This window comes from Rhea pennata, chromosome 3, assembly GCF_028389875.1.
Source record: "Rhea pennata isolate bPtePen1 chromosome 3, bPtePen1.pri, whole genome shotgun sequence".
NCBI classification, from domain to species: Eukaryota; Metazoa; Chordata; class Aves; order Rheiformes; family Rheidae; genus Rhea; species Rhea pennata.
In genome coordinates, this window is record NC_084665.1 from 18,347,576 (window position 1) to 18,361,346 (window position 13,771).

Consider the following 13,771-nt stretch of genomic DNA (forward strand, 5'->3'; position numbering starts at 1 on the left):
CATTAGACAATTATCTTTCTTTCACTATTGAATTAATAAAACTCCACTGAGCTAATGTTTATCAATCCACTTATACCTACTTTATTCTTTCTATTGAAAAGTTGTAAATTTGCAGGGCAAAGAGAGCACAGCATATTCCGAGACATTCATGGTAAGTTCTCTGGAAGTTCAATAAAATGTTATTTTAACTCTTATACAGTTCTGCAGTTCCAGGCTGCACGTAGAATGACCTGCAAACACGACCCCATATAAAACGAGAACACACAAAAGTTAAATTAAAACACTGGGGACTGAATCACTGATGAGAAAAGTTTAAATTTGCAGTTATCTGTGGGCAATTCAGCACAGCCAGAGGACAAATGTGAACAGTTAATTCGGTTATCGTTTGCCTACTATCAGTAAGAAGTGGATGGATAACCTATACACTTGTAGTATCACCAGATTTGTGTGTTTGGATCGCTCTTTCTGAAAAGGAGTTTCAAACTAGCTGTTTCCTCTAACCCTTCCCTTCTTTTGTGGGTTTCATTCAGTACACAAGAACACTTGACTTTGATTCTGTTTAACATCAACTTTAATCTTGTCCAATGAACATGAGAATCTGAAAATAAATGAAACTACAGATCCTCTGTTTGCCAAAAACACTGTCATTTTCTTAAAGATGTGTACTCCAATGTTGTAGACTCGTAACTCCCACCTCAGATCCACTCTTTCTAGAGTCACTCTAGTTGCAGTTACAGAAAGATGATTTTGTGGCTTCCTGTATTCACTGTGACAGATAAGCAGTACACAGTTCCTCAGCAGCTCGACGAAACTGTACTATAAATACCATAGGCACAAAAACATGAATGCAGTAAATAGCATTGTCCAGTCACTAAGAGGTTTGAAAAGTGCCCAGTAAAACAGTGAACTCAATACAAATAAAATCCAGGGGAATTTTGTCTTGAACACTGCAACTGATTTTGCAGAATTTCATATTGTGTCAGAGAGAAATTAAATCCTCACCTGTTTCTGAAATGTAGAACTACCACAACTGTCAAATTGCAGGAACGCCCTTAAAAGCTGCGAAGTGTCAGTGGCTACAATTAACCCAGCTAAGGGTAATGCTGGTTTGAATTTCCTATTCCTAATTTGAAATTCATTTAGGGCTTCCACTGCTCTTTGAAATCCAGTACAGCATGTTAGACTCATGGTGAAATCCTATGTTGCCAGGCTTCCTTTGAAACATAATGCTACATGCTTGTTAAGTACAGTGCTATAGTTACTGTTTAAGCTCCAAGTTTGAAATCCACCACCACTCCTTCTCTATACTAAGAAATTCCACGCATATGATGAGCCAGCTAGGGAAAAGGCAGAAAAAGATAAAAGTATTGGCTGCCAGGGGAATTAACAACAGGTCTTGCTTCTGCTGGCAAGGCACAGATTCAAAGCTAACATCTCAGGCAGTAGAACAAAGTATTTTTAATTCATTTGGTTAACTTCTTTTGTTTAGCTTTTATATATTTATGGTTATGTCTAGAGGGTTTTGTTGTTCTGTATTTGTCTAAAATTTCTTCTTCTAAAGCTCTACGGTTCTATGTAGCCTTAAAAGCACTGCCAATAGCAGTGGCAGATTAAGGGAGCTTTAGACCAGCAAAGGACCCCAATATATTTTTAACTTCTTAATTCAAATGGTGATTTCCACTATTCCCAGTCAGATTACTATAATACATAAAGAAAGGAGACAAATTTTAAACAGAGGAGAATATGGATGTAATCTATCATTGCCAATTTGGCAACCCACAGGACTGTGGCAGCTTCCATACGTATACCTTGGAATCAGCAGTCAGGAAGATCAAAATAACATACTTGCTTTGAAGCCTGGCATCCTCCTCTCCCACCAAGTTTCCTCTCCCATCTAAAATGTAGCCATTTACCTGCTCTTGAAGTTCAAGAAATCATACATGATCTAGATTTCTTCTTATCACTAAAACTGCACCAAACCATATGTAAGCAATGTGAAATACAGCTTTGTGGTATCACTTTGTCACCCAGCTCTTTTACTGCAGCTGTAGAAAATGGAAAAATATTTCACCTTACCACTTTGAGACAAAAAAAAAAGTAGACCTGAAGCAAAGATCTCCAAAACCTCTGTACTTTATAAATCCAACATTAAATGACAGGCTTAGAGGAAACTTCTACAAATATAATTTATTTTACAGAGTTTCCTGCACCTTTTCCTAAAATATTAGATTACTATAATTCTAAGAAATGGAGTATCATACTACATGGATCACTGGCCTAACACTGCATCCCTACATTCCCAGTTTTAAGAGTATGCAGCTTATCAGACTTTAGCAGAGGGCTATGATTGCATAAAGAAAGGTAGTTTCTCTCCCTTGCTGACTTAGGTTGTTGAACTAACAAAAGCAAGAAAGCTTACATTTGAATAAAATATGGAAAAAATACCTGCTTCCAAAAATGAAGTAGAAGCCACCACAATGCACATTAAAAAAAAAAGTGCACACAGAACAGTTTTTTGACAAAGTTCTTATCGACCCTTGCTTGAATAACCTATGCAATTCCTCTAGATTACAGCCCTTATAAAGCAGTGCAGCTGCAGAATGAAGTAAAAGTCATTTTTTAAAAAGATACGCATGAAAGATCCTTTTAGATTTAAGATTTTTTTCTTCCCAAACTGTATATGATTCAACCCCACCCCACAGCTATTGTTGCAGTAATTCCACTTGATTCAGCATAAAGCCTCCAGGTGCTTCCTTCTCAACCCCTTACATTGAATAACCCTGTATTGCCAGACTTACAAAAAGCTTTGTATATCTGATTACAAAAGCCAAAAACAATGCATGAAAGGAGAAACAACAACAACAAAAAAAATCAATGTTCTTTTAAGGAAAGCCACCAAATACTATGTATCAAGCAACAATACCAATTCTTCCATTCCTCATTTTTAAGCTTCCCTTCTAATCTCTGAATCATCTGAATAATCTCTGTAGCAAATCATGAATACTCATAGTTTGAACAATGGACTTTGCATTTGTGTGGGGTGCTAATACTTGCTACAAAATTCTGCGTAACTATTTAACAAAACCCAGTTGAAGGTCAGGCTTTTGTTAATCTCTCTCTATGCTTGGACATCCGACCTCATCTGTTGCTGAATCCTTTCCCGTTAAGGGCCAGAAGTTGGATTCTGGATACATGCTACACTTCTGTTCATGCGTTAAAATTTTCTCTTACCCAGCACACCTGAAATACATATGGAAATAAATACTTAAATCACCATTCATTTTAGATTTGGATCCAGTTCATCTTTTATTTACAGAGGGAAACTTGACTGAAACTAAGTTTATGAATAGCTAGCACACAGCCAATCAACTTTGTTAAGCTATGTGTTATTTCACTGAAGTCAGACATCCAGTTATAACTTTTGCAGCTATTCAATTGTGGAATGGTTCTGATAAAACTGAAAGAGGATTGTGGGCTGATCAGCATGTGGAAGCATGACCTTTAAGAAAAGTTTAGCCTGCAGAAAGAGGTATTAATGGTTCTTTATAGAGTGTTCTTCCTTCTGAGACGCTACTTAACTGACGTGGCAATAGAAATACTGTACTATTATCTTTATGTATTACAAAACAGTGTAATCTTTTCTGCATTTATAACTCACAGGTTAGAAATAGCATCAAGTTGTGGTACAATGAAAACACATTGCTGATAAAAATTTTACTTTGCATTCTAGAACAAAGCAGCAACTTACTGTGAAAATATGTTCAAGGTATGAATAGCTACATTCTAAGAATAAATGGTTCACCTATTGCATTCTAAGCTATGTGATCTACTTTTTCCCCAGGAAACACTTTACCAGTGAAGCTGGCAAACTATTTGCACAATTTTTTTTTAATGCTTTTATTTTATTTACAACTTATAGTCAAGGATTCACTATAGCTTGGCTAAGCTTTGAATAAGAGCTTCTCCTTTAGGGATTTTCTAACATCCCATCTTACTACAGCAGGAAAAAGAAGCATCTATACCAGTGTCTATACAGCACTTTGAATTTTTTTATGAATGGAAGTGATGAATATATTCAAGTCATGACTCTTACTATTTGCAGTACCACATTATCCAATAGGAAAATTTGTTTTTATTGAAGAATGCCTCAAGGAACATTCTCAAGGCCAGTTATTAACTCCACCACGTGGGAAAGAAGAGATCAGGTCTCTGACAAATGAGATGTCAGAAGAGATAAAGAAGCTTATGCCTATTAGTCTGATGACTGATGTTAACACTGGATGGAACCCAGCATGGATTAGCCTTAGTCTGCATTAAGTAACTGTTCCTGTGCTGGTAGAAATGTAAGCAATACTTGACCTCTAACACATTAGTTTTGCATCAAAAGATGAAAATACTAAATAGAAAAAATGCCAAAAAAAACTACTTAAAACTTCAGCATAAGCTTCAGGAGTCAACTTACCCTAAATTACAAGCCTGCGATTCAAGTTACATACTAGGAGCAGTCAGCCAGTGCAAGAATTCGGGTGCAAAATTAACTTTCAGATCAGAGTTCAGTGGGGTTTTTTTTCTGTTTTCAAAGGTGACAAGTGTACAGACTTCAGCTACTTTATATTCAACCATGGCATTAAATCAGCCAACACACACCTGTCTGTACTGTAATTCTGGAAGTGATAGTGTGTTTGGAAACATACAGGCAAACTTGAAAAAGGTTCAAACTTAAAGGTAAATGCCATAACTCACTTTTCTCTTCTGGTTTTTTCTAGCTTGTCTTTCAAAATCATGATCTCTTTTTTGAGGGCAAGCTGTTGGCTCTCTGCATCCCGTAGTTCTTTCTTTAGATTTTTTATTTCATTAGCATGCATTATTTCTCGTTTAGATAGTTCTTCTTCATAGAAAACATTCTTCTTTTCCAGGTCTGCCTTTAATTTAGTGATTTCTTGCTGGTGTTCTATACTGCTTACTCCAGGTGAGCGACCAATCTGCTTTTGCTAAAAACAAACAGCTCCAGGTTAGTGCTCAAGAATTCTGAAGCAGATGCTTAACAAAAACTCATTATTCAAAGTGTACATTTAGAAAATAATCCCATTACATTTTTGGAAGTGTGTTAGAGCATAAAACTGAACTGTACTTTATCATTTTGTGATTTAAATGTAATAATAATTTCCAAGCCACTGTAAATTTCATCATCACTTTGAACATCACAGGCCACTTTCTGACTCCCCTTAAATGCAGTCAGAAAGGGTTTGAAGAACTATAAGATATTCAGGCTCTCACTCGTTTGTTTAACAGCAACAGGATCAATGACTTTCATGAACGGAGAATAAGGATCAAGATATACGGTGAATATATTTCAAAGAAAAAATAATTTATGAAAATGCCATATAGAGGCAAGCACAGACTTAACTGAAGGCCAAAATCCAGGCACAAGAACACTACATGAACTGCATCAGTCAGGATGGAAGCCTGACCTCTTTATTTAAACTGACCATTTCCATCATAGTGGGTTAATAGCAAAAACAAGCTTTAAACAATAAGAGTAATTACTTCACTTTTCGCAGCTGCATAGCTTTCTTAGTGAGGTCTTCTGGTATTTCAATAGTCTTTACACATTGCTTCAGGATACATACATTTGCACCAAATGCTGCACTCACTAAACTCAATGTCCTGCCATAACATAGAGGAGGAGCAAGATCAGGTTCAAAATGAGATATTAGTATGACATGTACTGAAATCCAAGTATGGAAATACTTTTTAACGTAAACACGTGTGTAACTTCATTTGGATTCTTTTCTCTGTGTGCCTGCCTGTGTGTGTGTGTGTGTGTGTGTCTGTGTGTTTTTAGTAATTAAGTTGATCTAAAGAAATAAAGAAAATTACTTAATAAAAGTACTATGCTTTAAGAAAGAGCAAGTAACTCAAAAACCTACAACTTTATGGTGACTGTCTCACATCTTTACAAGGAGCTAAGATATTTAGTTGATTATACCGACATTCTTATCATGAGGTATTACAATCCTCTCAGTCACTCTTAATTAATTGTGGGTTTGAGTAGCTTTCTTTTGCTGATGTAGGAACAAACTTTAAGAGCTGAGTGTCACTGCAGAATGTTCAGACACTCTGAATTTCTGCCACATCGACTTCTGTGAGAAACCGAGGCCTTCCTGCTAGGGCCAGCAGGAGACCACAACCAGCCCCTAATGTGTGAGCTAGGTATTTACTACTCCCTCACTGCTTTCTCTAACTCAGTCTCATCAAAATGAGCTTCTGTTTTGACTCCTTAAACAAGAGTAAAATCCTGCCCTTAGGACACAGAACAGTAAATCAGAAAGGAGATGCCACCCTAAGAGGAGACAGTTTGAAGAAGAGATTTTTTTTAAAAAAAGGTATAGGAATTTTCTTTCACACAGAGGTAGTTAACCACCGACTTTGTCTGTCACTGTGTGACTTGTCTACATGCATAGGACTTTGGAGCAGGGAAAAATTTCGAGTTTTGCAACATCATCTGTCAGATACATAAGTTGTTTAACTGTATTTCACCATTATAGCAAGACATCATTAACATTATAAACAGATGCTGGAGTAGAAGAGAGAGGGGGGTGGTACTGTACAGTGGCTTAGAGAACAGCAGTAATATAGTAAACAAAGTATGTTTTGAATTGGTCTGAATATGAACTGTAAATAAGTATCTTCATACATGCCTGCTTCAAGTGGACAAATGATGCAGCTGAAACATAATGCATCTCTTGGCACACAGCTATGCAGATGTTCTAACTTCACAGGGGAATTTTTCCCTCCCTCTTTCCCAATCTCTCTTCCATGTGCAAAAAAACCTCCACATAGTAGCTCTGTCATTAAGCAATTGTGAAGCTGAATAATCCAGAATGACAGTGATGTTATAAATATTATTATGTGTACTGAAATGTATTATCACATACTATGGATATTGTAATTGCTGCACTAAAGGCCATCAAATTTTGCACTCGAAGAATAAAGTATAACAACCACTAAATAGAGCAATGCTATGATCTGCAATCACAGAGGAAACAGCATGGAAAAACTTACTATTTAAGCAATCTAATCCTAACTGAACATACCATTGAAGTTTTTGGAAGACTTCTGACTCAGCTTTAATGAGATCAGTCTTTGGTAACAAGTGGTATTTTGGTCTGCTCCAAGCCTCATATGCTGCACTTTACAAACAGTAACAGTATCCCTTGGTAAAAATATGAAGTATATGAAGTATCTTTCTTAGGAGAGTGACTCTAATAGCATGAAGTTTTTATGATATAAATATTTGCCAAGTGCAGCATGTCAAGAAAGTCAGAATCTTCCTTATTAATATTTGGATTACTATATTCTTACTCTCAACTGAATAATCTCTTGTTGCTCAGATAGGAAGGAAAGAGTTCAGAAATTTATTTTAACATGCTACCTAAATGTAACATACAGAATTTATTCCAAAATTGCTTGCAAAATAAGCTTATAAAAGATTTAATGAAAAATTAACACTACCATACAAATTAACACCCCAAATTGCCTAGTTCCCCTAAAACAGACTCTCCCAACACCTTTCCTGTACACCTAATTGTTCCTCTACAGTCCAGAAACACCTGGAAGAATATGCTTATTTTGAAATCCAGTCATATGAACATACTGAAAATACCTAACAACAGAAAAAAGATAAAATGTTGGTGATATTTCTTGCATTAAAAAAGTAAGCCCCTTGCCTATGCAATCTAAATTCCACCTGCATCCCTGAGCCAGTGTTTGTCACTGTCTGCATGCCTCTGAATGCCTAAATCCAGCAGTTAAGAAACACAAAGTACTGGGATTTAGGCAGAATTTTGGCTGCCTGAATATAACTCCAAAGGTTTACAACAAAGTTTAGTAAAGTAAACAGGTTATGAGCCTTCTGACACTGTCATAACCACAACCTCCTGGTGCAACAAGATCCAGGTGCAACAAGATCCAGGAGATCACTTACTACTGTGTAGAGAAGCAGTTTCAAATCCATGTCCTACTTGTTCCACCAAGTGCCCTGAAGTCCTAGTACTGGAGGATTTGGTGAATAACAGTTCTGCATTCACCTTATCCATTGCCTTCATGATTCTGTAAACCTCAATCACAATTTCCCTTCAGCTTCCTCCTCTCCAAATTGAAAAGCCACACTATTTTTAGATATTCCTTGAAAGGCCATTGCTCCATCCTCTTGATCATTTTAGTGGCCTTTATCAGTGACTTCTCTAACTTTACTCCATTCTTCCTGAAATGAGGAGATGAAACTACCCAAGGTACAGAACATGTGAGTGCAGTTGAGTTTTATACAGCAGCCAAATGATTCTCTTTTGTTCTCAGAAGCTTTCCTGATGATGTCCTCTATTTTTTTTTTTTTTTTTTTGGGGGGGTGGGGGGCTTTTTCAGCTGCTGCTGTATAGTGAGCAATGACTTTGGAGAACTGCCAGCAATGACTCCAAGAGCTCTTTCCTAACTTGTAATTGCCAGTCCCAAGTTTAGTACCATATAGGTCTGGTTTAGATTGTTTTTCCACTCAGTGTATAACCCTACATTTTAGCTACACTGCTACCTTTTTGCTCACTCAGTTCTCTGAATCTCTTCTGAGATTCCTTTGCTATCTGTGTGGTGTTTGCCCACCTGGAAGAGCCCAGTACCATCCATGACCTCTCTGGGTTATTAATGAAGATGCTGAATAAAACTGGCCATTGGTTTGACCCTGGGGACCCCTCCGCTCACTCTTCTCTGTCGTGACAAGCAACTGCTAAGTCTTCTCCTTTGCTCCCAGTTCCTTACAAACTTCAAATCCACAAAAAAATTCCTCCAGTCCCACAACAATTTAGCTTCCTTAATGATCTTTGCTGTCAAAGCCCAACAAAGGTTTTCAAAAATCCTAATACACAGCAACCACTGGATCTCCTCTGTCCACATGCTTACTGATTTCCTCACAGAACACCAGCAGGTCAGTGCAGACAGAAGCCAGACTGACTCCTTCCCGAAAGGCTCTGTTAGATCCCCTAGCTCGCTGATCTTAATCTTTACCACAGCGAGCTATTTGGAATGAGAGGGTGCATATCTGGGCCAGTTGTTCTTTCATGTCTGAGTTCCTTCACATCTAGGTGAAGGCCATCTGTTTGGGTGATTTCATATCTAACTCATCTGTCTGTTCCTGCAGATCTACCCTAGAGTGATCCAGACCATCTCATATACCTGATACAATGAATGCATTGTGTGTGGCATGTGCATGGCAATCTCCCTACAACTTCAGCAGTAAAGTCCGACATGCAAAATAAAATAAATAAACAAATGAAACTTCTCTGCCATGGCTCTACCAACCCAGAGTACCCCCTGCCTATCCTGACAACAAGTAGTTCCACCAGCTTCCTAAGGTGGCTTCCTGCTTTTTATTTGAAGAACTTCACACAATCAGTTTGAGCATCCTTTGCAAAATGCTTTCCAAATTCTTTTTTTAGCCCACAACATCCTGTTTACATTTAACCTGCCATGACTTATGGGCTTCCCTGTTCCCTGCATTTGGGTAAACCTTCCATTTCTTAAATGCTGACCTCTTCCCTCTGATAGCATCCTGAACTTGCAGTATCACAACCTCACATGATTCAAAGTGTACTTACTGTAGTGCACAATATTATTAAGAAAGCTACAAGTCCTCTTTGCTGTTCTGATAAACTCGTCCTGCTCTCATAAACCAGGATGCCATTTATCCTTAACATCTGCAACAAAATTCCCCTCACCTCCTAAACTGTCATACAAACTCTTTGCTGACAATGAAGATATTCGAAAACAGAAGAAGCACATCTTAATTTTCAGAAAGTAACTGAATACACAGCTATAGCTTTATAAATCCAAATTCCATGACAAAATTTATTTATTTTTCACTTAACAGTGGAAGACAAAATAAAAGAATGTGTGCAAAAAAACCCCTTCTGAATAGTGACTTAATATTGACTAATTCTAATTCTAATAATAAAATTAGAAATAAATTAGAAAATTAGAAAATTAGAATAAAATTCTAATAATAAAACTGTTATTCATGTTAAATTAAACTCAGAATAGATGCAGTCTGATATTTTACACAAAACATTTAGACTCATACTACTGGGTGAAACATCAGTAGCAGAATCTTGCTGTGAATGAACAGCAATCTTCATGTGGAAATTATAAAGCCTTCTTATTCAAGCCATCATCTGCAAGATTTTTGAGAAAGTTTTATTTCTTCAGAATACTGCATTACAATACTAAATCACAGAATAAAATAACAATGTTCTTGGCTTACTTAAATGTCTGTTCCTAAAAACACATATATATGTGAGCCATCTTATCAAAATAAACAACACTCTTCATGCCCAAAGCTACTCTTGGGCATAAATGTCTCAACTTCTGATTGAGATAGAGAATACACTAAAGCTTTTCCTTTGCAGTTACATCAGTTCACATCTATTATTGGGAAACCCATCTTTATTTTGGTTTACATGATAAGGAAAAATAGTGCACAAAACACCTCTATAGAAATATGCTTTGACTGCAAGCTCATCTTCAAACACTCAATCATCCTAAACTAAAAATCTGCTTTTAACAGGGTAAGTTAAACAAACTAATTATGGAAACAAATTGGTAAGAAATCAAGAAAGGCAAGATGTTGCTATAGAGAAATGCTTTGGTGAACAGTGAACACACCGGTCTGAAAAGTACATTAGGTAAATGTTCATTTTTCTGGATAATAATACAATTCATGTTTGTAGTAGCATTCAGCATCAAGTGAAGTGATAAACTGACCATTTATTTTTGTCCTATATCTGAAAACAATCAAACAGATCCAGTCCTAGTTGGCTAGTAAGTTTGCAGGTGTTAATATCAAAACAGACTAACCTTTAGACCTTCTACTTCGCTTTCCAACTGTTTAGAGTACTGCTCACTTCTCTCTCGCAATTTCCTGTCTTTGGATGCCTCAGCAGCTGCGGCTTCAGCTTGGACTTCCAGCTACAAAAGTACATACATTTTTAATAGGTAGGATTCTTACTTTATATTTTTCAAAACATATTCATGGTTTTTGATATATGAGACAAATCTTTAACACTAAAATGTGCATTTCAAATCCTTAGAAAAGAAAAAAAATGGATATTGTTTGAAATGACAATAAAAGAGTTAAAAATTTACAGATAACTTTTTTTAAATTGCTTTGTAAAAAACCTTATATACAACTAGTATTTCATAGATTCTAAACAGTCTTCTTACTACTTACTTCTTTTTTTATTCTCTCTGTTCTGCGTAACTCTTGCCTTAAACTTTCTACTTTTTGCATCACCACTTCCATTTCTTCCTCCTTATCTCGGAGCTGGCGGGCAAGCTTTTGTTTTTGAGAGTGCAAGTCTGTCAGCCGCTCATTCATCTCTGAGAACTCCTGCATTGCCAATTTCCGCTGGCTGTGTGCATCTTTCAGCTCTTTGGCTTGGGATTTTAATCTGTCACTAGACTCTGCCAGTTCCTACAGTTTAAAAAAAGAATTAAGTAATAAACCTAGAAAGCTGAAAGGCCAATTTTGTCTTTGGATGCGCATCTAAGACCTTTTCCAGAGTGAATAGAAAACACACATTCATTTCTTTTGATGAATGCATCTATGACACAGATTGTATACTTCTTTATATAAGGAAAGAGGCCAAGTTTTAAACTACTAAAGTCAGTAAAACTGCTTTAACTTAGACCAAGTTTGAATTTGGTCCATTATTACAGGTTCAATATAAAGGCTTTCAAACACTTGCATTAAAATATAAAAATACTTTGCTGTCTTAATTAAAAATGTCATTGGCTTAGTTTTTCAAGAACAACTTATATGAGTAAAAAGAGTAGTATTTACCTCAACTGTTAAACAACAACAAAAGTATGTGGATTAATTGAATGGAAATCTGCTCTATGAAAACTTCATCCTCAGAAGCTTTTGGAAACTAACTTGCACATGGTTATTATGATTTCCACACACCATACCATGATATCAATATTACAGAAAGTTTCAGGTCACAAAACACTGTAATGATTAGCAGCAACATACAAGAATTATTCCTTTAAAAGAGCCCACAAGAAATAATACAGCTAGTGCTGTGATAACTCTAACATAATACCTTGTCAAAGCTGCCTGCATTCTCTATCTTTGCCACTAAACAAAGACTGAGGGACCACAAGAGTTTAAATAGTTTAATGATGTTCAGCCAAAGTGGAGCTGAACAAAGAAGCAAAGAAAAATAAGGCCTGAGGATGAAAAGAAAAGTGGCAGGAAAAATTAACATTTGGCACTGTTGACATCTATACAAATTTAGAAGCATTTTCTGAGGTTGCTAAAAGAGGTCCTAATCACTGCAAGTTGTTTTGGAAAAAGGGATGGTCTTCCTTGGGCAAACTGGAAGCTCTCAAGGTTTTTAAAACTTTATAGATTAAAAGGAACAACATTGCATACAGTTAGCAGTTTAATGTAGACTCTAAAACACTGGGCTATTTTTCACCATGATGAAAGGCTGATGCATTTTGCCCCCTATTACAATTTCAAGTTGATTTAACCACGAATACAAGGTACCCCACAAAAGATAGTATGTTATAAGCAAAAAAATAAGGAATTTGAGGGATAGAAAAGAAGAAAGAAGAAAACAAAACTAACATGTTTTTACTGCAGTTATTTCAAAATATCTTTCAGTCTTCACTTTTGGGGAATTTTTCACATCTCTCTTCTGGAAACATTTCCAAGTCACAGATGTCTCCTTAATACCATGTTCTGAACATCTTTTCCCTGCTACTCTCAATCACACTTCAGATTATATTAGTTGCACATAAGAAGAATAGTTCATTACACTTATCTGAGGCCACAAAGCTGCCTTTGCAGCCAACATGCAATTTGCATCATGCAGGCTGACATTTGTGCCTTTAAAAAAAGAAAATTAGAAAGCAAAAATAGATTACATTACACATCTGTTATCTACTCATTAATTCTAAAATTGAAATAGTTATTTCAGGCTAAATGAACAAAAGTGAACTACTCTTCAGGTTTAGAAAAATTGCTGAAAAAATGCTTTTACCTTATTAAGATCTTCCCTCTCCTGCTTCAGCGTTCTGACCTGTTTCTCAAAAGCCTTTATTTGCCTGGCAGCATCGTCTAGTTCACGCCGCGCAGTGCTGGCCTCCTCAAGCTGTTGTTCCAGTTGACCAGAATCTAGAGAAAGCAGCACACTTCTCACTACGTCGCAGAAAACGTTCTTCTTTTAGAACACCCTTTCAGCATGGTCTAACTGGTTTGAAACTCTTATAGTTAATGCTGGTTTCAGTTTTATCTCAAACTAATACTACTGTTATCTTGTTTTGGGGTAGGCAGCAGACTACTTCAAAGGCTGTATCTACTTTTAACATAATGAAACAGGTCACAGCTTGCTGCAACACAACACAGAAAATGATAATATTTTGTCATTTCCCGTTATACTAATACACTATACATCATTCTGTACTGTGTGCTTTAGCATGACATATACATTTGACTTTTTTAAACTGTGATGTAAAATATAATACATCTTTTATTACAATGTATCATAATTAAAAACAGTCTACCCCCACTTCATCTCCCCAGAAAAAAACAGTAAGAGTAATGGGTCATTCAAGAGCTGGCAAGTCTTCTCCTGCTTATACAGTTAAAATTAATTTCAGATGATTTTACTTATTTCTAGTGTTAAAACAATTTGTGTTTATGTGGCCTGCTTTATTA

General features: G+C 36.4%; 1 protein-coding gene across 4 annotated transcripts in view; it reads right to left on the minus strand.

Moving 5' to 3' along the window:
• CDC42BPA (CDC42 binding protein kinase alpha) overlaps positions 1–13,771 on the minus strand; it is a 189,569-nt gene that overhangs the window by 57,869 nt on the left and 117,929 nt on the right. For 3 of the 4 annotated variants that reach the window (XM_062571729.1, XM_062571732.1, XM_062571731.1), the window contains exons 13-16: positions 13,095–13,228; positions 11,276–11,518; positions 10,903–11,013; positions 4,744–4,991 (exon numbers count right to left, since the gene is read on the minus strand). In XM_062571729.1, the coding sequence (XP_062427713.1) occupies positions 4,744–4,991; positions 10,903–11,013; positions 11,276–11,518; positions 13,095–13,228 (736 nt within the window). The remainder of the gene's footprint in view (positions 1–4,743; positions 4,992–10,902; positions 11,014–11,275; positions 11,519–13,094; positions 13,229–13,771) is intronic. The other variant, XM_062571730.1, reaches the window with a different exon arrangement.